We start from the raw sequence: 21,382 nt of genomic DNA, 5'->3' as shown, positions 1-21,382 counted from the left end.
TTTCGTTACTCTCGGGAGCAGGGAAAAGTCAGTCAACGGTTGTGTCCGTTTAAGTGATACGCATTTGTTCGTAGGATTTAAACAGCAGCAGTTTGGGGCTTATAAAATAAAAATTATTTAACGGCAGAAATAAATTGCATCAGCCGTTGTGAAAGGACCCCGTTGCTTCTACTTGAATAAGCCACGCGAGTTGCAAACCGAAAATATATGTATACCACGCGTCTTGTACTAAGCTTATGAGATGTCCTGCTAATTTAAAAAGTAAAAGTAAACTACATTTGATTCAGTAACTGACCACAGGAACAGAGAAACGGCTTATTTTTTCCGTTGATCAGGCATTCGCCGGAGACGCCTTTACCGTTTCTTTTTCATTCAAGATGGCGGGGGACGAGTCTGGTACAACGCTTGGTCAGCCTCACTTGGCCAAACAAGACCTCAGTTCTCTGGTAAGTGTCCATTTTACGGATTTTATAGCTTTGTATTTTACGTCGGTAGCTGTCGGCCCGTCGTGTCGCCTAAACGGTTACACAAAAGGTGCCAGTTCTTAACGTTAACAGTCGCCGGTGTTGCGCCGCCACCACCCGGCACATGACGGCAGGCCCAGCGGGGCGGTGAGCAGAAGACGCCGCTTTAGGTTTACACTAAATTTTGTTAACATTTAAATCTAAGACAAACGTTTTAATGTACAATGTTTGTTTTCAGCGACTTTCACAGTCGCCATCTTTGTTGTACGTCAGTGAGATCTGCTTTATGCATACGGCACCATTTGCCAAGTTGAAATAAAATCTGTAAAAATGTCAATGGAGTTCTAAATGACGATGGGAATGTATGTGCTGTTCAGAGTGACCCCACTGTTTGCAGACTTTTATCCGTCTTACAACAATAGTTGATACAGTTACTCGGTATATAAGTGGATATTGGTTGATGGTGGTCATTGTGGTCAGTGTTTGGATGCCTGTGAATGCGCCCCCTCCCCCTTTTTTTGTTCCTATTCATCTCTCCAGGGTTAGAGGGAGGGATGGAGCGCTGCTCTGCCCAAAGTCTGTCAAATACCGTGTTGTTTTTCAGTGTGTGATTAGTCTAATGTGTGTCTTTGTCCTTCCAGGATGTGTCCACCCTGACACCTCTGTCCCAAGAGATTATCAGCAGACAGGCCACCATCAACATTGGTATGGAAATCAGTCATTGGCCAAATTATATTTTTAATTATGCCACCGTTGTTTTACTGACTGGAGGCTGTATTTTTGTTTTGACTCCCCCTGACCATTGTCCCTCTTAATCTCCCCCCTTTGATAGGCACCATTGGTCATGTGGCCCATGGAAAGTCCACAGTAGTGAAGGCCATATCTGGTGTTCACACTGTCAGGTTCAAGAATGAGCTGGAGAGGAACATCACCATCAAGTTAGGATATGCTAACGCTAAGGTAAGCAAGGAGACAGGGTCTTTCTTTCTGCTTCATTGTCTCTATGTGCTTGGAACTACAACATAAAGCTGCAGTTGATTTCCAGATTTTCTTCTCTAAAACACTCTCACTCTCCTGTTTTTAATCCCCCTCATGTCTTAGATCTATAAACTGGATGACCCCAGCTGTCCCAGGCCAGAGTGCTACAGGTCGTGTGGCAGCAGCACTCCAGATGAGTTTCCCACAGACATCTCTGGCACAAAGGGCAACTTCAAACTGGTCAGGTAAGACTGGAGAGGGAGGGCAGAGTCAAGGTTTTCAGCTGTTAAACTCATCTACTCTCCAGGTGACTTTGTCAACAGTTTGATTATGAAACGATAAATAAATCAATCCTTGTTCATCGATGTGGGACTTTTCCTTTTCTTTCTCCCAGACATGTTTCTTTTGTGGACTGTCCTGGTCACGACATTTTGATGGCAACTATGTTGAACGGAGCTGCCGTCATGGATGCAGCCCTCCTGCTGATCGGTGAGCATCTTAATTGTTCAACACCATCCATGAAAACTAACTTTGAATGAAATGGAGTGTTATTAACTCCCAGTTTTGTTCTTGTTGCTCTTTGCCAGCGGGCAACGAGTCGTGTCCTCAGCCCCAGACGTCAGAGCACCTGGCAGCTATAGAGATCATGAAGCTGAAGCACATCCTCATCCTGCAGAACAAGATCGACCTGGTGAAGGAGAGCCAGGCTAAAGAGCAGTACGAGCAGATCCTCGCCTTCGTACAGGGTGAGGCAAAACTAACTCACGCTCCAAAGATGAGGGGATCCATCCAGAGCACTTACACTTCTCATCTCTCAAGACTCACTGATTCCATAAAAATATATTCCAACTGCTGTGTCACACTGAGAAAGCTAAAAGTTTTTACAGCCATCTTTCAAGCTCACGCGAGGCTTCGGATACAGTGTAATCAGAGTAAACCTTTATGTAGACTGAAAAAAAAAAGCCATCGACCACATTAACTTTAGCCGATGTTAAATAATAATAATCTCTCCTGCAGGCACAGTGGCAGAGGGAGCTCCCATCATTCCTATCTCAGCCCAGCTGAAGTACAACATCGAGGTGGTTTGTGAGTACATCGTCAAAAAGATCCCAGTGCCCATCAGAGACTTCACGTCCGAGCCCAGACTCATCGGTAAGAGACCCCCCCCCCCACACACACACACACACGCACACACACACACGCACACACACACACACGCTGCTTCTTTTCTCATGTATCTGCAGTGTTTAGTCTTTTATCGTGTTTTATTCTGTGTCCTCTTTCACTCTGTAAGTAAATTTCATTGGCTTGAAGTGAAACCATGTGAATGTCTGCTAACATTTTTATTCCTCCACTTTTCAGTCATCAGATCCTTTGATGTGAACAAACCTGGCTGTGAAGTTGATGACCTGAAAGGAGGTGTGGCAGGAGGAAGTATCCTAAAGGGTGTGCTCAAGGTGAGCATCACGCGAGAAATGCTGGAAAGAGTTCCAGTGATAAAATGAGTGTGAACAGAGCCTTATGTCATCATTTACCACTTCAGAGGCGCTTTATCTAAACTGTGGTCCGGTTCTCTGCCTCCAGGTGGGTCAGGAGATCGAGGTGCGGCCAGGTATCGTGTCCAAAGATCAGGAAGGAAAGCTGATGTGCAAACCCATCTTCTCCAAGATTGTGTCTCTGTTTGCTGAACACAACGACCTCCAGTACGCTGCACCTGGAGGCCTTATCGGTAGGTCCACGCTCACACAGCTCAACCTAATTCATTGTTTTGTGGATTATCAAGGACAGTGAATAGATGACAGAGTCAGTCACTTTGTTGAGTGAGTTAACATGAGTTTGCCTTCAGGTGTGGGCACTAAGATCGACCCGACGCTGTGCCGTGCGGATCGTATGGTCGGTCAGGTACTGGGTGCCGTCGGAGCGCTGCCAGAGATCTTCACTGAGCTGGAGATCTCCTATTTCCTGCTGAGGAGGCTGCTGGGAGTCCGCACAGAGGGAGACAAGAAGGCTGCCAAGGTGAGCTGTGTATCATGGGAAACGCCTGAGCTCTGATGACTGTGAGGAAACCCCTCAGTCAGACGGAGATTTTTCATAAATGCAGACAAACTCAGAAGTCGACAGGTTATTTTAACCTGGTTCCTTGTTCGGGATGAACAGTGTGGTGACGGCACCTTTTATCCGCTTGTGTCCCTGCAGGTCCAGAAGCTGTCGAAGAACGAGGTTCTGATGGTGAACATCGGCTCGTTGTCCACAGGCGGCCGCGTTAGTGCCGTCAAGGCCGATCTGGCCAAGATCGTGCTCACCAACCCCGTCTGCACAGAGGTCGGAGAGAAGATCGCTCTGAGTCGACGAGTGGAGAAACACTGGCGGTGAGGATCAGGGCGCCTGTTCAATCACACAGTTTTATCTCAACAGGCAAACTTTGTACATGTGTTCTGTTGTTCGTCGGTGCCAAAGTCCCAGCAGAAACAGTTTGAGGCTCTGTTTAATCCCCGTTAAACCAAAGTTTAATGGGTGATATTGATATGTTGTCAGTGTACAGTACTTTCGTGATCCTCACGTGTGTCTGCAGTTATACAACTTGACCGGTGACATGAAAGATGTGGGAGTTTTTCCCCATCGCTGGCGTCCATCACTGTGTTTGATGTAAGTCTCCTCTTTTCTCCTGTCAGTCTGATTGGTTGGGGCCAGATCAGGAGGGGCGTGACCATCACACCCACAGTGGACGATGACTGAGGAGAGGAAACCAGGACGTCAGCCAGACATCAACACAACCATCACACTCTTCCTGGCTTTTTTTTTGTTGTTGTTTTTTTCCATAAGGAGGAAGGAAGGGAACAGAACAGGACATGTCGGTGGTTTAAAGACGCCTCCTCCCTCTGCACTGCTCTTCTTTTTCTGCAGCCACATGAGAACGTCAGATCAGGTGGAGTTCAGCCTTTCTGCCGCCTGTTACCCGTTTTCACTGCAGACGAAGGAGGACAGAGGAGGAGAGGAGGCGCTTTAGACTGATAACAATCCTCCAGAGAAGGTTCACCTGCAGCTGCATTCTGAGTGAGCCACAAGGTTTATTCAGTACAGAGAAGAATCCTGTGCTGTCCACAGATTTCAGCCAGATCTAATAAAGTCAATTTGGAAGAAATGTGCTCGTGTTTGGGGTGGTGGTGTTTTGCTTCAGTAATGTTTTAAAGTAAAGTTTTGGCAGGTGCCATTTCACTGTTTCAGTGTCACTCAGCTTCTATTCATTTTCGAAATAAAGGCATGTAGCAGATGTTGATGCAGGAACTGCTGGATAAATTTAATAGATGAAAGTCCATCACACTGATGATGTTTCATTGATGGTGATTTAAAGACATTTATGTGCATTTTCAGAAACAGCTTAATGCGAATTCAACACTATAAAAACAGTTTTAATGGTTTCAAAGAAACGCGCTTTGTTAGGAGTTAATCCTAATGCCAACGTTTACCGAAGGTGTTGTCGCACTTCCGGGATGAGCCACCTGACGAGCACGGGACATGACGTCACCCAGGTGTCAAAGTGAGACCGGAGTTACTTACTTTGCATAAGACTAAATCAGACGGGTTGGAAAACGCAGACATGATTGAATTAACGCGAACATTACAAAGATACCGGAACTAAAAAAAAACATCTGACCGTGAACGCATCGCGGTAACGACTCACTGTCAGATACACACTCGGGTTGTGTCCTGTTGTGGAGCTGAACTCATGGAGTCTGCAGGTAAGAAGAGCTGTGATGAGTCTGAGCCTGGTTTCACTGCAGCTCGCTGATTTTTGCCCTGAAGGTTTTTGAGGCTGCTTCCTCTGTATTTCTTACTTTACCCACAGTAACTGCCTGGAAACTTTGATAAAGTCTGGAAGGAAAAATAAAACCATTTAACGTTTGATCCTGTAAATGGTTTCACGTAATGACCCTTCATTACATTAATAAGACTTAGTGGAATTTAATATAATTACCAGGGTTATGTCTTGTCTTGTTAATTTGTCCAGTTCTACTAGAATTAGATAAGAGTATGAATAATGATGGAGGAGCTTTTATTATTATTATTATTATTATTATTATTATTGTTTGAGGCCAACTTTCTTTCTTACTTTCTTGCTAAATATCGTAAACACTTTTCAGCTTTAAACAGAGAAACACTTAATGTAAAGTGAATATGTAAGAGCAAGTTATTCTTAATGGAACAATCTGATAGTGAGAACACGATTATAGAGAATAAAAAAAATACCATAGATAAAATAGATAAGCAAACAATACAACAGTCCATGGGGCAGGGACATTTTCTTGCTTCTTATTGTTTTCTATCTGTAAATACAGACATAAATTGAATTTTGGATTATTGTGCTGCTCTGCTAATTTTCTTTATCCTGTTTTTATCCACTTTTATCTTCATCTGCTCTGTTTCTTGTGGCGTAGTAACACAATTCCTCTTCTGGGATCAACAAAATCTTTTGTTTTTCTTTCTTGTGCCAGTGAAATTACCTTCATCTCAAATGTTTTTGGTTCATTCAAACAGTAAAAACACTCACAGGTGAGACTCCTGTTTCCTGTCTCTCATTGGTCAGATGGTCAGCGTGGGCGGGACGGCGGCAGTCAGAGACGTTCCCCTCTGGACGTCATCATGAGTCAGATCCGCCGGAAACGCTCCGCCTCAGACAGGAAGCCGCTGGGACGCTTCCTGTCCCGAACCTTGGACCGGACGGGGATTCCTGAGGATGGAGAGACAGAGGGCAGAGAGGACAAAGGACAGAGCTCAGGTTTTTTTTTCTTTTTCTGGTGGTGTCATTTGGAAGGAGACCTCCAGGTTAAAACCTCAGATCTGAACTTCTCCTTCTCTCCAGCTCTTTTATGTTTTTGACCACAGAACCACAGAAACGGCGTCGCTGCCTCATGGGGTCGTACACGTGTGTGTTTGTGTGTTTCAGGTTTTGCAGAAGCAGCAGAGAATGAGCGAGACGTCGGTTGGGGTCGGGTGTGTGTTTTCCTGCAGAGGCTGGGGAAGAAAGCAGACAGCAGGAGCCTCAGTCTGGCTCACTGTGATCTGACTGCTACAGATCTGCTGGAGCTCGGTGCAAACACACACACGCTTCATTTCAATCTGCCAGTTACATTTCAATTCATTTTCTCAAAATGTCGCTGTTCCAGTGACGAACACTGGCCCAAATGACCAGTGAGATCCACGTCTGCTGACGGCACTTTTCTCGTCCGCCCTCCTCAGCAACGTTGCTGCAGTTTCTCCCTCAGCTGGAGGAGATGGACGTCTCCTGGAACGAGCTGATTGGTGGATGTCTGAAAGCGCTGACCTCTCACCTCCAGCACGTGGGCGGGATCAGGACGCTGAGGCTCTGCAGCTGTAGGCTGAACGCCGATGACACCACTGCCCTGGGTGGGACTAAGTTCTTGCGGGTTTTCAGAGCTCAGGCGTTCATGAAGTCCTCTGATTGTTTGATGAGTTTTTTATTTTCAGGCATCTTATGAGTTTTCTCTCTCTGCTTCTCGTCTTTCTGCAAAATACAAGCAATACAATATGTTCAGAATAATAAAATTTGCTGTCCAGCCTCAGTGACGACAGTGCACATGCAGAGAAAATAATCAGGATTTAAAAGAGGCTCCTTTAAATTAGTTGTAAGATATTTTCCAGTTGAAAAATAAACCAGTCCTGATCATTGACTTCCTGTATCTGCTGTAATAATCTAATTCACCCAGTGATGGTAAACGATAGTTACCACAGTATAAACTCACTGTTTGTATGATCGTATCGCTCCTAATGTTCAGTTCTGTGTGTTTGTAGGAGAAGCTCTCAGCTGCATTCCTCTTCTGGAGATCCTTGATTTGTCCTGGAACGGCGGCATCGGGGGTGGAGGCTTGCAAGGCCTGCTGGGTAAACTTCACCCACCGCTGAGAGAGATTCACCTGGTGGCCTGCCAGCTCACTGCAGCAGATGCTGCTGCACTGGGTAATAAACTCAACCTCTATTAACTTATTTATTTATAAGAAAGGAGAAGTGATTAGATAAGACAGGCTGCCTAATGTACTTCTGTTTCAGGTGTTCATTTCCCATAATTCCACAGGAGCACAGCCACAGAACGTATAAATGTTGTATTCAGCTGTGGAGAGAGGAAAAATCAGTGTACAATGCAAATATGTTGTTTTGTTGTTGTTGTTGTTTTCTGCGTCAAAGCTTCTTAAACTCTGGACCTTCTTTTCCATAAATATTGAATGACATCTTTTCGTCTGTCTGCTGCGGTTGTGTTTCCTCTCAGGAGGAATCGTGTCTGCTCTCCCCAGACTCAGTGTGCTGGACGTTTCCTGTAACCCTCAGCTCACACGGGAAGTCGACGATGGCGGCTTCAGGGAACTGGCTGCCTCTCTCTCTCATGCCGCCTCCCTCACCACTCTTCGGTTCCAGGCCTGTGGCCTGACGATGGACTGCCTCGACACTCTCGGTAGGAGATCTGCTGTTGGTGATTGTTCTATCGGGAACATGAGATACTGAAAGCATCACCCCCCCCCCCGTCCTGCAGGTGGTTCGCTCCGCTGCCTCCCCTCAGTGAGAGAGTTGGATCTGTCCTGTAACAAAAGTCTGGCTGGAGGACTGAACCGCCTCACCCTCCACCTGGCTCACCTCACACACCTGGAGAGCCTCGACCTTCACCTGTGCTGTCTCACACACACCGACCTGGAAGCCCTGAGTGAGTCTGTGTGTGTGTGTGTGTGTGTGTGTGTGTGTGTGTGTGTGTGTGTGTGTGTGTCAGGCTGATCTGATGTGGTGGCGGTGATTTGAGAGGGTGGAGCCGTCATGTGACCCCTTGTTTTCAGTCCAGGTGCTGCCCTCTCTGACGGCACTGATGGAGCTCGACCTGTCGTCCAATAAGGAGGTAGGAGGTGTGGTTCACCTGCTGGTCTCCGCCCTCCCTCTGACACAGATGAAGCGTCTGCCGCTGAACAGCTGCAGCCTCACTGAGGAGTCGTTCACTGCTCTGGGTACAAACATACACCAAAGCTGATACTGACAGTGCTGTTACTACTCGTCTGATTAATCTGTTGTTCTCTCTCTAAACACACCTGGTAGACAGGTGAATGTTTTTTAATCCAGAGCTGACGTAATTATCTCAGATGCTCCATGATTGTGTTTCTGCTATAAAGATGTTTAGTGTGTGAAGTCAAAACGAGTCTGTTAGGTTTGAATATAAGATTTCTGATTTGTGTGTGTGTGTGTGTGTCAGCTCTGGCCGTGCCGTACCTCCACAGTGTGGATGTTTCCTGGTGTAAAGTGGTTGGCGGTCGTTTGGCTCTGTTACTGGACGCTTTGCAGCCGTCAGTCGTGCTGGAGCTTCGCCTCAGCAGCTGTGAGCTCTCCACTGACGACCTGCGTCACTTAGGTAACAGACAGGCACAGTTATTTTATTTTACAAGCACCAGAATCAAGTCCAGTATCTGAGTTACTTCCCACCTCTGAAGTCTGCTGTATAATGGCTGATTAATGAAGACTCTTCCGTCTCCGTCCTGTGCAGCTGCAGTGTGCAGACGTGGTTGTCTGTCCTCTCTCCGGGTGTTGGATCTCTCCTACAACGGCTCGGTTGGTGACGATGGCTGGTCTGCTCTGTTCTCAGCAGGAGGTCTGGGCTCGCTGGAGGATGTCGACCTCAGCCTGCGACCTTCGACCTCTGCCTCCTGCTCGGCCTGGCTGCCGGCGCTGCTCTGTGCTCTGCCCAGACTACCGGCGCTGGCTCGGCTGGCCGTGCAGCGGTGGACGATTGGCTCTCAGGACCGACAGCAGCTGAATCACTGCCTGAGGAAGAGGAACGTCCTCCTGGAGTGGGATTCGGACATTAAAGACGAAACGTTGTCGTTTAAGCCCACCAATCAGGAGAGCCCAGAGGAGTAGGGACCAGGAGCTCCTGAGTTTTCATCACACATCGACACTGAATTATCTCTGAGGTTAACAGATGCACTTTCACATTCAGGCACAATGTAATTTTACTAAATCCTTGCAGTTCATATTATGTTCCTTTAAATCTGTGTAATAAACATTTAAATGTAAAATAAGATCATCACTGATTAAAAAACAATCTTAGGAAACAGTTTGAGTTTAAGGAGGTTTATTTTCTCGTCACTAGTTTGTGAGTTCACGACTTTTTAGCATCTTTGGATCATTTATGGTTCTTTTGATGTTTGTACACATTTCAGTCAGTTTTTAAGTGTCTTCTTTTGTCCATGTCTGAGTCTCTGTCTGTTGGAGGTTTTGGGTTTAATGAGAGCTCAGCAGGGCTGCAGAGGAACAGGGTCCTGGTTCTCTGTGAGCTGTGGAAAGGTGGAGTCTGGGCTGGGGGCGGGGTTTGAGACGGAGCATGTCTCTGTTTCTGAGCTGTCTGTGCTGTAATAATGTCTCCTCAAATTCTGGAAGACCTCGGCGAGAAACACCCGACCGTCCACCTCGTACGGGCTGACGTCTGTCTGCTCTGGCAGCAGGCGTCCGCTGGACATCAGCTCTCTGAAGGCCTGGGGGGTGGGGGCGAATTTAAGTTTGAAACATATATATGAGTTACACAGTGTGTGTGTGTGTGTGTGTGTGTGTATTACCTGGCAGACAGGCTCCTCCACGTGGTTTCCCCAGATGTAGATGTGTGTTAGAGTGGTGTTTGCTTTCAGAGCCTGAGTCAGAGACAGCAGACCCTCCGTCCTGATGTTGTTACTGTTGACTGACAGCCTGACAGACACACAGGCGGTGTGTTTACGCCACGTCTCACATTTTCGCTGGTTTCTTGTGAACTACTGGATAATTTAATCTGTCATAATTTAAACCTGGACACCTTCTCATCAGATCTCTAAAAGACCTTAGAATAAATGAAGAACTGGACACTGAGTCTGAGGGTGGAACGTTCCTTTACCTTCTTAATGTCAGAATAATCACACTCACTCTTTCAGGGTGCAGCCTGGCCAGGTGATGGCTTCACTCAGGTACGCAGCGCCCTCATCTTCGATCCGATTGGACGACAGATCTATGATCTCCAGGGTCGGGTTCTGCTTCAGCACCTCAGCCAGATGCTTCACGCCGTCACGAGTCACGCGGTTACTACAGACAGAGGACAGACGGGGCAGCAAACTCTGAAATTCAGCAGCTGCTTTCACAGCAGAGAGATTTTCGGAATGAAACCACGGATTTGCCGACGTTTGCTGCTGTCGTGGAACATGTGATCGTTCCTACCAGCGCAGGTCCAGGAAGCGAAGGCTGCGGTTGAGCCTCAGGCCTTCGGTCAGCCTCTCCATCCCGGTGTCGGTCATCCCCATCTTGCCCAGGTGGAGCTCCACCAGGCTGCCGTTCACCGCCAGCATCTCAGAGCAGTGCACCGCCCACTCCTCCTGAGAGACACCGAGGTCCAGGTTACAGCCACACACCTGTCTGCTGACCTGAACCTGGCTGATTCTGACCCATTCAGAACCGATCAGCTCTGTGTGTTTGCACCTGGTGGCTGAAGAGCAGCGGCCGGCTGATGTCGACAGAGCGAAGAGTTCTGTTGCTTTTCAACACGATGGTGAGCGCGATCACGCTCTGAGTGAACTGAAGGAAGCAAGTCACAGAAACTGGTTTCTGTTTGGTCTGCGACGGTCAAACGCTCTCAGACCATTACTGACAAACTCTTTAAAAAGTTTTTTTTTTCACATTTATGAAAAATATTCATTTTAGATATGAATATTTTTTGTGGATACATGTTGAGGCGCCACCAGTGCTGGGTGTGGTTACCAGGTCGCAGTCCGCCAGCTCCAGCTCTCGCAGGGTGTTGTTCACCTGCAGCATGCTGGCCAGGTGCATGGCTCCTCTGTTCCCGATCTTATTACCTGAGAGCCTGAGAGAGAGCAAGGTGCTGTTACACTGCAGAGAGAGAGAGAGAGAGAGAGAGAGAGAGAGAGAGAGATTAAAAGACCAAACCAGCGATGAACGTCTCCCACTGACGGTGCTGTAACTGTGCAGAGTGCAGAGCAGATCTGGACCTGCAGGCTCTTAGAGAGGATTTCTGCTCCGTCCGCCAGAATGTCATTGAACATCAGGTCCAAACAGCGCAGAGCTGAACTCTCCTCCTGCTCAGAGAAGACACACGGTTTAACTACAGCTGCAACGTGGACAACATGAAATGCATCAAACAGGAGACAAACATATTCACAGAAGATGTTTGTCTCCTTTGGACTCTGACTTACCTGTAAGAGTTCAGCCAGGTGTCCAACCCCTTCATCTGTTATGTTATTGTACTTCACATCAAGACCTGTTCATACAAAAAAATGAAAAATGGTCAGGCCCTCAGACTACACTCAGGGAGTCTGTCTCTGACTGTTTGGTCTCACACCTGTGACCTGCTGGAGCTCATTCTGTACAGTGCTCACCCTGTTCCTACCTGCACAGAGGAGCAGATACATTCCTGTTTCAGGGGTTGTCTCATTATTGCCCCTTTAGTGCACCTGTTGTTAATTTCATTAACACCAAAGCAGCTGAAACTGATTAACAACCCCCTCTGCTGCTTCACTGGCCAGATCAATATCCCAGTTTAACTGACTGTACTCTGATTTAAAAGTGTTGCTTTAAGTATTTTGAGCAGTGCAGTTCCCGGTGAAACAGTGTTTACCTGAACCTGGACCGCTCACCTGTCACACTCCTGTTTCGCAGACACTTGGACAGAAGGAGAAGGTCTTCACTGCTGAGTCTTTGAACGCGTCTCACTCGGTTGTTTCCGCTCAGGTTTAAGGCGAAACAACTAAAACACCAAACACAACTGATTTACCTGTGTAAACACCTGTGCAGCTTTTCGCTCACCTGCCGTCACAGACTTAGATGCTTTTGGCGGGAAATGTGTGGTTGACGTGTCGTTTCCTACCTGACATTTGCTCATGTAAATAAAGTGAGTAATGAATAAACAAATAAACAAACAAGCCGTTTTAACGTGCAGGTAACACTCACTCAGTCTCCGCCGTCTTCTCTAAAACTTCCACAATGTGTTGATTTATTTTTATCTGATGTTCTTCGCAGAGAGCTTCGTAAAGCTCGGACATATTTTCGCGAACCATCGTCGTTTGTTATCGTGGAGTTTGTGTTGCCACGGCAACAAGCGAAGGGGGGGATGGCGTCTCGCTAAGGACAAAAGAGAGGGGGTGGGGGGGCGATTTAAATTTTTTTTTTTCTGTGAAGGTTTTATGAATGTTGAATTAATAATTTGATAATGAAAGTATTTACAGATCAGTCATCAATAGCTGTTAGTAAGAAAAAACTTGCCGGTTGCCAGGTCACTGTGTCTTTGCTGGTTCATTCCTCAGGACGTCCCAGGTGGACGCCTCTCATGCTTTCTTATTTTCTTGGTATTTGTGTAATTTGCATTGGTTGCCATTAAACTTTATTTTCTTCAGTTAAAATGTTCAGCTTCACTTAAACCATCAAAACCTTTTCAGCATCTTTGTTTTAACTGAATGAGAAAGAAAGTTTCTAAAAAGCTGATGGACTTCAAAAAAATTTGAAAAGTGAAAACATTCACTGAGAAAACACATCTGTTCCATTTTGTTTTTAATTTTATTTTCCTGTTCAGTTGTACAGTTTTTACACAGTAGTGAACTTGTATATATCTAATTCACATTTCTGTACAAGTACTGCAGACATTTTATCCAAAATAAAAAAGAAAGGAAGAAAAAAAGAAAAACAGCTACTTTAAGTGGTAGAAACACTGTAAATGATGCAGTTTTCAAACTTGAAGCACAAACATTTCTGATAAAACCTGAAACTGCTGCTTTCAAGAACAAAAGAAAAACACTAACCATATTACACTGAAAGAAAAACCTTGGTTTGCATTAACAGGGCTGTGTTTACATTAATAAAGCCACCATCACATGTCAAACACGTACAGGTGAAACATTTCTGATAAATAAAATCATATTTCATGGTGATAGCTAGGATTATACTAACTACATACTTACCTATTAAAACAATGCGACAGTTGTATTGTTTGTCCTGTTACACGTTTATCTGACCAACATTTAGATCTGGTTACGTTTTTTTATTCCTGTTAGTTTCTCATCTGCAGCTGAGCTGTAACAGAAAAGTGTCTCCAGCCACACACACCACTGTCCAAGACCAGTTAGTCCAAGACCAGCTAGTCCAAGACCAGCTAGTCCAGGACCAGCTAGTCCAAGACCAGCTAGTCCAGGACCAGCTAGTCCAAGACCAGCTAGTCCAGGACCAGTTAGTCCAAGACCAGTTAGTCCAAGACCAGCTAGTCCAGGACCAGCTAGTCCAAGACCAGTTAGTCCAAGACCAGTCAGTCTGACGTCTCTTGGCAACGAGGGGAAATTAAAGTACAGAATGAAACTCAACAGCCACAGTGGATGAAAAACTCGGTTTCTACACTGGAAGAAAAGGTAGAGCAGGAAGTGATGTCACATGACACGTTAATCAGAGCGACTTGAGTGATGAGACATGGCTCTAAACGAGCAGAGATGTTCAGATGCTGTAGAACATTTCCACCTTTCAGCACAGAGCGACTGTATAAGACTGAATCTGAGCCTTGACACTGAGGCTGACTGTAGCTCGTGTGTTAAAAAGTGAAATGTCGCACCACAGTGACCTCTGACCCTGCTGCGGCTCGGACCTCACTGCTGAGGAGGGTTGTTTTCGGCGGTGTCCACTGTCCTGATGATGACAATCTGCTCCAGGCCCTGGGCCGGGGAGGGCGGCGGCCGCAGCTGCTCCACCAGAGCGTGGAGGGTGTCCGAGTTGATGGTCTGCTCCTGGTCAGTATCGAAGGTCACCTGGTCGGTGGAGGTGATAGGCGGGTGAGTGGGCTCCGACTTGAAGCCCTCCATGATGGTGGCGGCGGTGGTGGTGGTGGCAGCATCAGTTTCGGTGGCGGCGGCGGCGTCTGCGGACGGAGCTGTGGCTTTGGGGTTGGGAGTGGCTGGTTCAGGGTTGGCCGGCTCGCCTTCAGGGATGGACACTAAACCTTTGTTCTCCTGGGACAGTTTGCTCTGCACGAAGGCCACAGGATGACTGGAGGCCAGGAGGACCACTGCTCAGACACACACAGGGACACAGAGTTAGAACTGTCAGACTCTGTCCTCCTGAGAATCACATTAACCTGCGGAGCGTCAGGGCAGGTAGCAGCAGTAAACTGTGCATGCCCACACGCAGCACGTGTCCCAGTCTGTCACTGGTTTAAAATGACAGAATAAAAACGTGGTGCTCACCAGCTCTGGCTCTCTCCTTGTGCTGCCGCACTTCATCAGCATGAGCCTTCTCCTGGTGTTTGATCATGTTCTTCACGCTGGCGAATCTGTTTCCACAGAGCAGGCACTGCACACCGGTGTTCCCCTCTGCACAAACGGAAACACCCGACCGTCATCCCCCCCCGAAACACAAGTGTTTCTGATTTCATTCTGCAAACAACGCCATCAGCTGGGCGCTCGACATGTCAGTGATCTTTAACCGACAACCAAGTCGATGAACACGTGCTCGTTTCCCTCCTAAGGTTCTGGAAACTCACCTGGGTGAAGCCGTCGCATGTGTTTCTTCAGTTCAGAAGACGTCACAAAGCGCGCGTCACATTTCGGCTGCGAACATTTGTACGGAGTCTCACCTAAAACAGAAACACGTTCACACACGTATACAACAACATGCCCAGGAGTGTGGAGTGTGGAACCCCGCAAAAAAACCTGAGCAAAAAGGAAAGAACAGCTGCTTTGAGCCAAAAGTGGAGTCCAGTCCCCTCGCTCACTAAAACCGTCTCACCTGTGTGTTTTCTTGCGTGTGCGATGAGCGAGGAGGAAACGGAGAACGACATGCCGCACAGATCGCACTGGTACGGCTTCTCTCCGGTGTGTCGCCGCTTGTGATACGTCAGGGTGCTGGACTGAGCAAACGCCTGACCACAGATGTCACACACGTACGGTTTTTCCCCGCTGTGCAGTCTGCAGAAAACAAACAATGATACACACACAAAATGCTTGTAAGACAGTCAACAACTTGCAACCCTTAAAACGTTGTGTGTGTATTTACTGTTAAAAGAGGCAGCGCTTGTACCTGATGTGTATTTTGTAATTGGACGAGGTAGCAAACTTGAAGCCGCAGCGCTCGCAGGTGTAAGGCTTCTCCTCTCCGTGGTGCATCCGGCGGTGAGCGACCAGCTGGCACTTCTGAGCAAAACACTTGTCGCAGTTGGAGCAACTAAAGGGTTTCTCACCTGCAACCAACAGCGGGGAGAGGCGAGGAGAGTTCAGCCACAGCGGTGAGGAAAAAACAGACGATAACACACTAAATGATCTATCATGTGAAGAATGTTCCCGGTCAGGTGAGATATCATGAGTAGCTCAGCTCACCTGTGTGTATGCGCAGGTGTGTCTTCAGCTGTGTAGCTTGTCTGAAAGTTTTGGAGCAGAAGATGCAGACGAACGGCTTCAGCCCCTTGTGGATTTTCTCGTGTCGGCGCAGGCTGCTCGCGTCTTTGAACAGTTTGTTGCACTCGGTGCACGACAGCGACAGCTCATCCATCTCTGACGGATCCTGCTCCCCCACCTCACCCTCCTCCTCCTCATCATCAGCCCCCACCGAGCCGCTCTCCTCTCCCTCCTCCATGGTTCTCCTCCTGCCTCGGCCCCTGCCCCTCCCTCTCCCTCGTCCCCCCCGGCCGCGTCCTCTCCGTCCCTCTCCGCTGCTCAGTCGAGGTTTCTTGGCCGGAGAGTCATCGTCCTGCGAGGGGCTCCAGTCTGCAGAGGTGTCCCCGAAGTCCTTCACACTTGTATCAGAATCTTCTAAAGACAGATCTTCATTTTTAAAACCTCCTCTTCCTCTCCCCCTGCCCCTGCCCCTCCCTCTGCCCCTGCCCCTCCCTCTGTAGCTCTGAGTTTTTGGAGTGCCATCAGCCGAGCTGCTGGGCTCCGCCTGCTCACCACTGAAACTCTTCGGCCTTCTGCCTCTCTTCCTGCCCTGTCCTCGTCCAGCGCTCTTTGGAGTTGCGGGGGTGTACTCTTCATCGCTTTTTTCTTCTTCTTCCACACCTTCATCTTTGGTCTCATCTTCCTGCTGTTTGCCTTCCATCCCCTCCTCAGTCCAGTCCGCTGCGACAGAGACAATAGACAGGGCAACTGGGGAACTGGGGCTGCCCGGAGAGGCCGGACTGGGAGGAGAGAGACCAGCTTCTTTATCTGCCTCTGACTGGGATGTTTCGCTCGGCTCGGACCAGTGAGGGATTTCCTCCAGATATTTTGTGGCATCAGACATTCCCAGAAACACAGCTGCTCGACGTACAGCTGCCTGTCTGGTGCTGAAACCACGAAAACCAACATTTTAATTCAATAAGCTAGCGGAAGAAAAGTTTAGAGTAATCTTCATTCTCTTTAGAACAATCTCACAGCAGTCAGAAGCAGTTTTACCTGCTGAGGTTCATCTGTCCAGTGTAGATAAACTCCAGCAGCTTCTCCAGGGCGTACCGGCTGACCTTGTCAGGGTCCAAGATCGTGATATCTTGACCTTTTTCAGCCTGGGAGGAAAAGTACTTGCTGAATGCCGCCAGGATGTTGCGGTGAGCTCTGAACTCCACATCTCTCACCAATATGGTAATGTCGCACAAGAAGTCCATCTCCCGCTGCAGATGTAAACGCTGCAGGAGCAGCTTCCCGTGATTGGTGACATGAGTCATCTCTGCTGCTGGTTAACGATGGAGACAGTCAACATCAATGTCACTGATGTCAGTTTAAATTTACATCAAGAGGCACACCTATTTGTTTTACTCTCTGTGTGAGCTGTTGTCCTCTGGGAGGCGCTCTTAGATACTAAAACAGACTGAGAATGATTTCATTCCAAGTGCGATCAGCCTCATGAGACACAACCTGCAGGTACTGCCAGTTTTACAAAGCTGAATTTGTTGGGAACAATTTCCAGTGGTGAATTAATCACATGTGGCGCCACAGTGTCTGCTCAATGTTTTTCAGTAGTTTGAAGAAGTGACAATTCTCAATTAGTGGCTGCAGATTAATCTGCCTGTTAATTCAAACAGCTTGTTTTATCAGTTAACAGTCCAAAATGCTAAAATGTTCAGTTTACAGTCAGTTACGACAAACAAATGCTGCAATATCATCATATTTTAGAAGCTTTAACTAGTAAATACTTGGATATTTCACTTGAAAACATGAAAAGTGAGTAATCAATTATCAAAATAGTTGTGAATTATTTTTCTGTGAATCAACTGATTGATTGTTTGTTGCAGCTCTACTTTGAATACACAGAAAATATTAGATAAATAAATACAATTTCCATTGTTTTGGTCTTTTTGTGCTGACAGTAAAAAACATCCTTTATTTAACATCTGTTCAGGCCTTGAATTAAACTAACTACATTTAATGTGTCTGTGAATGAAATAAGTCCTGACAGTTTGTTTACATCACTCACTCACCTGGAGAAAATCCAATGTCAGAGCTAAAAAGTACAGAAACAAAATATTTCACTTAAATTTAAATAATAACATAAATTGCCTCAGAGCACAGAAATGAAACGCAGGAATAGTAAATCTTTATAATAAAAATAAAAACTTACTCTCAGTAGTGTATCAGTGATGCTGAGAAGTTGAGACACAGCTTCACCTCCTCTTGGATTGCAGATTTCTGTGTTGGGGACAGTGAGGAATGAAAAAGAGAGCATGGGGACACGTAGAAAGGAAATCCACGGAGCATAACGACAGCCTTAATTAGAATTTACCACCTAAATAAATATTTATCAAGAGATATAATCCTCTGAATCAGCAGTCTGACAGGTGAGATGGAGAAACAGTTTTGGAAAATAAAAGCTCCCGCCTGCTTCCTGAGCAGGCCTTCTTGTCCGGCTAACGCTAACAGCGGTGTCGTACATAGGTCAGAATGACTTCTGGTGGCCGCTTGTCGCCTCACACAGATTTATGAATACTCTGTGTACTGTACGAGCCGCCTCGGAAGTCATTATAGTCCTTCAGTGTCTAACAAGAGTGAACAGTTTATGAGGCTAAAGCTAACTGTTTTCGTAGTGGTAAAAAGCGCGGAAAACATTGTGCTCTTATTTCGAAGGTTTGACGGTTTGTACCGGCGGTGTCGACGTAAGTTGGCACAAAATGCTAGAAACGCTTATTTCAGCTACGAGCCGTGCAAACATGTCACCGGCTGCGTTAAACTGTTTGAGGAAATCCACCAATTTGATCCACAGCAAAGTAAATAAAAGCAGAAAAGTACCTTCTAATATCCGCGATCTCCAGCCATTATCCCGTGACGTCGATAGTTCTCGCGAGACCTCGCCTTTGGTCAAAGATATTCTGCAAGGTCAAGATAGACACCGTCTCGCCTGGACAACGGACGCGAGTTGGGTGTGATTACTCTCTAAACAGTAGGATAACAACATAAAGAGGATGAATCCACTGATTTTAACCCTCTGATTTCCATCATACAATGTTTTAACACAACAGATACTGTTTCCAGGCTGTAATAACACTGGCATCTTTTATTTTGGAAGTTTTCTCGCACAGGTACAAAAGATGCACACACACACGCACCAAACAAAATTAATTATAGAAGTAAAAAAAAAAACTGGTAGTTTAAGAAGAAGAACTACTGACCGTGATACATTTATCTCAGACTTATTATTATTATCCAGTGGCTGAAGTGTTTACAGTCAATACCTGATAAGCTTCACCTGATGTGAAGGCTTTGGTTTTAACACAGATATTTATCGGTGTAAACAGTTTAAATGAATTAGTGTATCTGTTCCTCAGGATACCTCTAGATCCAAATATTCTGCTCACATTTATGTGCCGAGGCTGAAAATACTCTGGAAGGTGTTTTTCTGTGAGTGGATTAATCTGATTTGAGGTCTTCACAGCATATTACAGTCAACTCTCAGAGTCACGATCAATCCTGTAACAGCCAGAGGGATTTAAATCTGTGCAGGTGGATTTTAATGGGGAGATAAGTGAGCTAATATTGCAGTGACCTTCGGCTTCTCTGTGTCTCTCCTCATCTGTTATCCTGGCTCCAGGATCAGTGGCTCTGTCTTATGTTTAATTTCATCTGAAGTGCAGGTACTGTTTGCCTTTCTTCTTTTTGCCATAAAACCTTCACAGTGTGAGCTAAAGAGCCCACCCCTAACTCTTTTCAAATTAGTCTCATTAATCTGCACCAGAATCATGTTTTTTTGTGTTTTTCAGGAGCAAAGTGCCATCCAGGGAACGCTTTTAGCTCATAAAGCAGTAAATCTTCTCCACTGCCCCCCCACTCTGATGCAGGAGAGAGCAGGAGCAAGCAACATCCTGCAGATGTGTTTATTCATGGCAGGAACTGAAACGAAACGTTTATGGTCTAAATGGACTTATCTTATTTCAGGTTTTTTTTTGCTGTTTCGCTTGAAAACACTGATGGAAATATGGCTGCAACACACAAACCGACAAATTTCCTTTTTTTTTTTTAAACAAGGAAAACAGTGAATGAATGTTTTCTCAGAGCTAACCATCCTGTTGTGCCAGATATTCATCCTGGTCAGCTGACTGTCGATGCAGCTGATGCTCTGCCCACATAAACACCTCGGTATCCACTCAGCCGTGATAAGACCACACAGACAGAATCACACAGACACACACACTCTCACACATTACAGACAAAACAGTTGGATGACTTTAAAAAAAAAAGATGTCTCTGGATAATACTGCAGCATTATGGTGAAACAGCAGTGAAACAAACAATGCTCCCCTCACCTCCTGTGTGCAGAAATGTTCTTCTCTTGTTCTGCTCTTCTCTCAGCAGGATCTGCAGGAATGTTTGGCTGCTCAGGAATGCTCCTGTTATCAGTCCTGCAGGCCCCCACACACCTGTATCTCCTGTATCTCTTGTATCACCTGTAGATGTGACCTGTGTACTATATACTTGCAGGTGAGATCATGGGGGCAGAACTGTTGCCAACAAGAAAAAAAAAAGGATTGTAGACGCAAAAAATAATCTATTTATAAACCAAATCACCTCTTTGATATCAGGATAAAGCTGTGTGTGTGTGTGTGTGTGTGTGTGTGTGTGTGTGTGTGTGTGTGTGTGTGTGTGTGTGTGTGTGCGTGCATGTGTGTGTGTGTGGCTTTACATCATTTCAGCATGAACACGTCAGCTGAAGAAAAGCTGAAAATGCAAATAATGAGCTGAGGTGGTGCTAACCACAGAACAAGATTAGAATGACAGAAATGTTAGCAGCTGCTCCGGCGATCATGAAGCTGAGGACCAGCCTGTAGCGCAGCACACGTCTGATATAATTTAAATTTTATTCTCTGAGCAGGGAGAAATAGACTCACTGCTCCTGCTCTGACACCTCTGCTCCAGCTGTGCTGTGTGTGTGTGTGTGTGTGTGTGTGTGTGTGTGTGTGTGTGTGTGTGTGTGTGTGTGTGTGTGTGTGTGTGTGTGTGTGTGTGTGTGTGTGTCTGTGTGTGTCTGTGTGTGTGTGTGTGTCAGGGGAGTATCTGAGGATGTACACAATGTGTCAGTGTTTGTGCTCATGTACACAAACGCCCTCAGGCCTCTGATGGGTCCGTGTGAACATGTGGTTTGTTTGTGTGGGTGGTTATTAAGACCAGAGAGAGAAGGAAAAGGAGTGTGTGTGTGTGTGTGTGTGTGTGTGTGGTGTGTGTTTGAATATGAGATAACAGAATGGTTTAACTGTCTCTCTGCTGTGATGATAGTGGCTCTGCAGCACAGAGGAGGCTGCTGATGAGGCTGAAGGAGGCAGATCTGTCTGTCCACCTGTGTGCAGCGTCCCGTCTGCAGCTGCCATCAGCTTAGGTTAGGATAAGGACTCACCGCCACTGGCTTACAGTTACACTATCTGATTGTTGCCAGGCACACGTTTATATGACTATAACCAGGTCTCCAGAATTAAAAGTTACATGGTAAGAGGC

The 21,382-nt window shown here is 46.4% G+C and overlaps 4 protein-coding genes across 10 annotated transcripts; 2 read left to right on the top strand and 2 right to left on the bottom strand.

Moving 5' to 3' along the window:
* The first annotated feature begins 302 nt into the window (after positions 1-302).
* Positions 303-4,584, top strand: eif2s3 (eukaryotic translation initiation factor 2, subunit 3 gamma). Its single transcript, XM_041065706.1, has 12 exons — positions 303-446; positions 1,106-1,169; positions 1,297-1,424; positions 1,566-1,687; positions 1,837-1,931; positions 2,030-2,188; positions 2,460-2,594; positions 2,805-2,899; positions 3,027-3,171; positions 3,289-3,458; positions 3,639-3,811; positions 4,115-4,584. The coding sequence occupies exons 1-12, from the start codon at positions 378-380 to the stop codon at positions 4,176-4,178; spliced, it is 1,419 nt and encodes a 472-aa protein (XP_040921640.1). The 5' UTR covers positions 303-377; the 3' UTR covers positions 4,179-4,584.
* Positions 4,585-4,986: 402 nt separating this feature from the next.
* On the top strand, positions 4,987-9,537 carry lrrc31 (leucine rich repeat containing 31). Of its 2 annotated transcripts, none has more exons than XM_041065678.1 (10): positions 4,987-5,182; positions 6,028-6,219; positions 6,397-6,531; positions 6,681-6,848; positions 7,254-7,418; positions 7,726-7,908; positions 7,987-8,154; positions 8,282-8,446; positions 8,689-8,844; positions 8,977-9,537. In XM_041065678.1, exons 1-10 carry the CDS (start codon positions 5,170-5,172, stop codon positions 9,348-9,350), a joined length of 1,719 nt encoding a protein of 572 aa, XP_040921612.1. In that variant the 5' UTR covers positions 4,987-5,169; the 3' UTR covers positions 9,351-9,537. The 2 variants fall into 2 exon arrangements, with proteins under 2 accessions (XP_040921612.1, XP_040921611.1); XM_041065677.1 differs by having other exon boundaries at positions 6,388-6,531.
* Positions 9,538-9,570: 33 nt separating this feature from the next.
* On the bottom strand, positions 9,571-12,520 carry lrrc34 (leucine rich repeat containing 34). Of its 3 annotated transcripts, XM_041065740.1 has the most exons (10): positions 12,414-12,520; positions 12,101-12,210; positions 11,660-11,724; positions 11,456-11,542; positions 11,208-11,336; positions 10,929-11,024; positions 10,671-10,825; positions 10,383-10,538; positions 10,046-10,172; positions 9,571-9,964 (listed from the first exon to the last, which is right to left on the bottom strand). In XM_041065740.1, exons 1-10 carry the CDS (start codon positions 12,518-12,520, stop codon positions 9,725-9,727), a joined length of 1,272 nt encoding a protein of 423 aa, XP_040921674.1. In that variant the 3' UTR covers positions 9,571-9,724. The 3 variants fall into 3 exon arrangements, with proteins under 3 accessions (XP_040921674.1, XP_040921675.1, XP_040921676.1); XM_041065741.1 differs by lacking the exons at positions 12,101-12,210; positions 12,414-12,520 and adding an exon at positions 11,854-11,878; XM_041065742.1 differs by lacking the exons at positions 12,101-12,210; positions 12,414-12,520 and adding an exon at positions 11,806-11,844.
* Positions 12,521-12,997: 477 nt separating this feature from the next.
* mynn (myoneurin) lies at positions 12,998-18,721 on the bottom strand. Of its 4 annotated transcripts, none has more exons than XM_041065660.1 (10): positions 18,689-18,721; positions 18,024-18,093; positions 17,884-17,906; positions 16,865-17,138; positions 15,812-16,755; positions 15,516-15,675; positions 15,225-15,403; positions 14,980-15,072; positions 14,684-14,809; positions 12,998-14,505 (listed from the first exon to the last, which is right to left on the bottom strand). In XM_041065660.1, the coding sequence occupies exons 4-10, from the start codon at positions 17,128-17,130 to the stop codon at positions 14,090-14,092; spliced, it is 2,184 nt and encodes a 727-aa protein (XP_040921594.1). In that variant the 5' UTR covers positions 17,131-17,138; positions 17,884-17,906; positions 18,024-18,093; positions 18,689-18,721; the 3' UTR covers positions 12,998-14,089. The 4 variants fall into 4 exon arrangements, with proteins under 4 accessions (XP_040921594.1, XP_040921597.1, XP_040921593.1 ...); XM_041065663.1 differs by having other exon boundaries at positions 16,865-17,135; positions 18,024-18,091; positions 18,689-18,707; XM_041065659.1 differs by lacking the exon at positions 18,689-18,721 and having other exon boundaries at positions 18,024-18,642.
* Between the last annotated feature and the right edge of the window lie 2,661 nt (positions 18,722-21,382).

The sequence above is a fragment of the Toxotes jaculatrix genome, chromosome 20, assembly GCF_017976425.1.
Source record: "Toxotes jaculatrix isolate fToxJac2 chromosome 20, fToxJac2.pri, whole genome shotgun sequence".
Lineage (NCBI taxonomy): Eukaryota > Metazoa > Chordata > Actinopteri > Toxotidae > Toxotes > Toxotes jaculatrix.
The sequence above is the reverse complement of the archived record's forward strand: the minus strand, read 5'-3'. Positions and strand labels throughout refer to the sequence as shown.

Coding starts and splice junctions, on each gene's coding strand:
- mynn (XM_041065660.1), bottom strand. CDS start 17,130: ATGACTCATGTCACCAATCACGGGAAGCTGCTCCTGCAGCGTTTACAT. Junction 16,756..16,864: donor GGACAGATGAACCTCAGCAG/GTAAAACTGCTT, acceptor TCGTGGTTTCAG/CACCAGACAGGCAGCTGTAC. Junction 15,073..15,224: donor ACACGCAAGAAAACACACAG/GTGAGACGGTTT, acceptor TTTCTGTTTTAG/GTGAGACTCCGTACAAATGT.
- lrrc34 (XM_041065740.1), bottom strand. CDS start 12,520: ATGGTTCGCGAAAATATGTCCGAGCTTTACGAAGCTCTCTGCGAAGAA. Junction 12,211..12,413: donor GAGAAGACGGCGGAGACTGA/GTGAGTGTTACC, acceptor TTGGTGTTTTAG/TTGTTTCGCCTTAAACCTGA. Junction 10,826..10,928: donor CGCTGCTCTTCAGCCACCAG/GTGCAAACACAC, acceptor GGTGTCTCTCAG/GAGGAGTGGGCGGTGCACTG.
- lrrc31 (XM_041065677.1), top strand. Junction 6,532..6,680: donor TACAGATCTGCTGGAGCTCG/GTGCAAACACAC, acceptor CGCCCTCCTCAG/CAACGTTGCTGCAGTTTCTC. Junction 8,447..8,688: donor GGAGTCGTTCACTGCTCTGG/GTACAAACATAC, acceptor TGTGTGTGTCAG/CTCTGGCCGTGCCGTACCTC.
- eif2s3 (XM_041065706.1), top strand. CDS start 378: ATGGCGGGGGACGAGTCTGGTACAACGCTTGGTCAGCCTCACTTGGCC. Junction 1,170..1,296: donor ACAGGCCACCATCAACATTG/GTATGGAAATCA, acceptor CCCCTTTGATAG/GCACCATTGGTCATGTGGCC. Junction 3,459..3,638: donor GAGACAAGAAGGCTGCCAAG/GTGAGCTGTGTA, acceptor GTGTCCCTGCAG/GTCCAGAAGCTGTCGAAGAA.